Source organism: Mastomys coucha, unplaced genomic scaffold (genome assembly GCF_008632895.1).
Source record: "Mastomys coucha isolate ucsf_1 unplaced genomic scaffold, UCSF_Mcou_1 pScaffold21, whole genome shotgun sequence".
In the NCBI taxonomy this organism is placed as follows: domain Eukaryota; kingdom Metazoa; phylum Chordata; class Mammalia; order Rodentia; family Muridae; genus Mastomys; species Mastomys coucha.
In genome coordinates this window covers 32,274,612-32,277,685 of record NW_022196904.1, presented here as the reverse complement: position 1 = coordinate 32,277,685, position 3,074 = coordinate 32,274,612, and the positions used below count along the sequence as shown (strand labels likewise).

The 3,074-nt window shown below is 46.6% G+C and overlaps 1 protein-coding gene and 1 pseudogene across 1 annotated transcript in view; one reads left to right on the top strand and one right to left on the bottom strand.

Annotated features, from left to right (window-relative positions):
- LOC116102067 overlaps nt 1–3,074 on the top strand; it is a 56,760-nt pseudogene that overhangs the window by 18,505 nt on the left and 35,181 nt on the right.
- LOC116101200 (uncharacterized protein C2orf78 homolog) overlaps nt 4–3,074 on the bottom strand; it is a gene marked incomplete at its 3' end in the record, with an annotated part of 13,179 nt that continues 10,108 nt past the window's right edge. Inside the window, exons 2-3 of the mRNA XM_031384855.1 lie at nt 1,912–2,725; nt 4–935 (exon numbers count right to left, since the gene is read on the bottom strand). Of these exons, the coding sequence (XP_031240715.1) occupies nt 4–935; nt 1,912–2,725 (1,746 nt within the window). The remainder of the gene's footprint in view (nt 936–1,911; nt 2,726–3,074) is intronic.

Genomic DNA, 3,074 nt, shown 5'->3' with positions numbered 1-3,074 from the left:
GGTTCGAGGTTTCTTGAAGCTGTTTTGACTGAGCTCAGGTGGATTCCTCTTCCTCTTGGTCTTGGAAACGGAGGGCTTCTCTTCTGCTTTGACTCTGTTCCTTGACTGCTTAAGATTGTCAGTTTTCTTAGTGTTGTTCTCAGGTCCATTTGGTCTTTCTTGATGCTGTCTTCTGACTCTTCTGTTCTTGATGGTGGGCACTTTGGGAGCTTTGCCCTCTGGGTGCTTTGCCATGTTTTCAATAGCCCTGTCACTGGCCCCAGCAACACCCTCAGCCCCTTCTCCCTCTACCAGGTCTGAGTGCTGGATTTTGGTCTTAGTAGCTCCCTCAAGCAGCTCAGAGGATTTATGTTTATTCTTCCTTCCCTGGTCAGAGGGACCACTGATGACTCTCCAGTTTTCACAGAACTGATTCTGGTCTATGTCTGTGAGGGTGTTGAGGAGTTGGGGAAGCTGAATGTCTGCCTCAAGTGTAGTGATGTCTTTAAAGTCGCAGATGGATCCAATCTCATTCTCTAGCCCCACAAGCTCTTTTGGATGCAAGCTGATGCCTCCCAAATGGGCATTATCAGAAGCAGGCTTCTGCCTTAAACTCTCAGTATCAATGCAGTGCTGAGGCTGCTGCAAGTCAGGATGTTTCAAAGTCACGATTGGTGTGTCTTGGTTTCCTTTTGTGCCCTCATAGGCATCCAGAGTCTTTAAAAACTCATCTTTTATCTTTGTGGTGTTTTTGTTCTCTGTTCGTTCCAGACTTGGAGCTGGAGGCAAGGCCAAAAATTCTGAAGGACTGTAGATGGGCGCTGGTAATGCTCTGTCCCCATTGACAGTTGGTAGACTTATCTCAGAAACCTGGGCAAAGGTGTTGCAGAGTTCTGAACTCTGGAGCTGACATTGTGTCTGGCCTGGCAACCCCAGGGACGTCTCCATTTGAACCACTGGAAAAGAGTGAATTAAAAAGTCAATGCCTGGGGTAAATGTGATGTTCCCCACCTCCAACCCCATTTCATAGGACCACAGCATTCTGGCCCTGAAACACTTTGAGAGCACTCCTATGAGCTCTTGTTGAGGAGCTTGGATGCTTCTTCTGTTGGCAGACAGATTGGTAACTGCTCTGTTTCTGCAGACCATTGCATGTCATGTTTTCTCAGATATTTTCATTTTCCTTTTTGTGTGGTTTGTGGAAGAAAACCCTCAGTGGGTCGATTACTAAATTCCCTGGACATATGTGCCTCACTTTCCTTTCCCTTTGTCATTATTATGGTTGCCTCTCATTTTAGTGGAACTTTGCTATTAGGTAGGTTGTCTGGTCCATAATTTCCAAAAACTTACCTGACCCTTTGAATAATTACTCAGATTACCCCAGAATCTTGGTTTTTTTTTTTTAATGTGGGTTTAGGTATACAAACCCTCGTAGGCACTGCTGCAAGGCAAGCATTTAAACAAACAAGGATTTTCTCTAGCCCCATGTTTCACAATCTAAGACGTGGAATGGAATATAATATGGAAATTTGAAATTGTTGGGTTTGGGTGTGACTCAGTAGTAGAGAACATGTCCACTTGATTGTAGGCTCTTAGACATGGGTTACCTCTGATGTACCACAGCAAAAGGAAGATCAGGAGGGTGTCCATAGCAGTGTATGGGTGGATGGGACTGATTATATTGGGTAGTTAGTTACATATGTGACTGTGGTGTGCTCCATGGATATCCCTTAAAACAGGATGGATGCTACTCACTGAGGCCTTGCATTCTCTCTTTTGATAGAGTTTGAAGGTGGTGGTAGAAAGCCAGAGCTGTACTTGGCCTGACAGGACACTCACTTTCCCTCTGTATGGAGTGTCCACTACTAAAGTGTAGAGGTCAGTCTCGTTGGAGTGCTGATCCCACTCCTTCCCTCCTGGATCTGTACTCACCGGGAAGACTGTTGTCTGGCATGGATTGAGCAGATGTAGAATAGGAGAAGGCAGAGGTAAAGAGTGGTATTTGGACATTCCTTGGCTGAATCTCCTTTAGCACCATCACCATCTCTGGTTGGAACGCAGAGGTCTGACTCCCAGGGTAGGACACAGAGCCATGGGCCTGCAAACACTGCCAAAATTCTCCACCTATAAGAGGGCCCAGGCTGTTGTGCTCATAGTAATAGACCTGACTACCCTCGTGGTAGGAAGGTGCCAGGCTGTATCCTTGATTTGGCATCTGTGGTGGTGTAACCTGGACAAAGCTGGCAGATATAGTTGGATGGAAAGGAACTATGGCATTAGGATCTAAAATTTTATCACACTGGTTTCTCACAGCCAGGGAGGAGAGCGTAGTGTCCTGTTCAATGTTACTCACATTGAATTTCTGGAGTGCATCTTCCCTCCCACCTGTGCTTCCAGTGAAATCCCACTTGAGAGCACCTGGATAGGAGGATGCCGAGGTGGAGATCTGTCCCGGCTCGGTCAGCACTGTCAGCATGGTTGTGCCAGCATGTGGGTTAAGATAGACATTACCCATGAGTGGCTGGAGAGAAGTGCTGGATGATGATGGCAGAAGCCATGCTGAACTCACATCTGGGGTAGAGACCCTGGAGGTGTTGAACACCCTTCCTGAGTCTGTGGAGTTGCTCAGCAGAGGGAGAGAAGGCTGCAGAGACCTTTCTGTTCCAAAGAAAGGTGAAGTTGGGAAATTTTCTGTAGGGAAGAAGAATACAGTGGGAAAATGGTGAGGTTGATGCTTTCTAGGTTTCTGTGGGAAGCAGTGCTATCTCTAGTTTGTACTTCCTGGGATTGACTAAGACTGACGTTTCCTCCAACATCCCAATTGCAAGTGCTCAGATTGATTCTTGGCACTAGCCAGAGTGACACTCATTTGATGAACTGCCAGATCTTCCTCTGTGGGTGTGGAATTCATGATTGAACTGGTTCAACCTTTGCTCCAACCTAGACACAGCATTTCTTTGCCCTGCTTTGTCTTGCTCTCATACCTGCTCTGACACTGTGACCTAGAGTAGAAGTGTGCAGATGTTAGAGAGCCTTAGATAGCTTCTCAAGCTTCTGCCTTTTCCCTGTCCTGCACTCATCTGTGTATAGAGAAA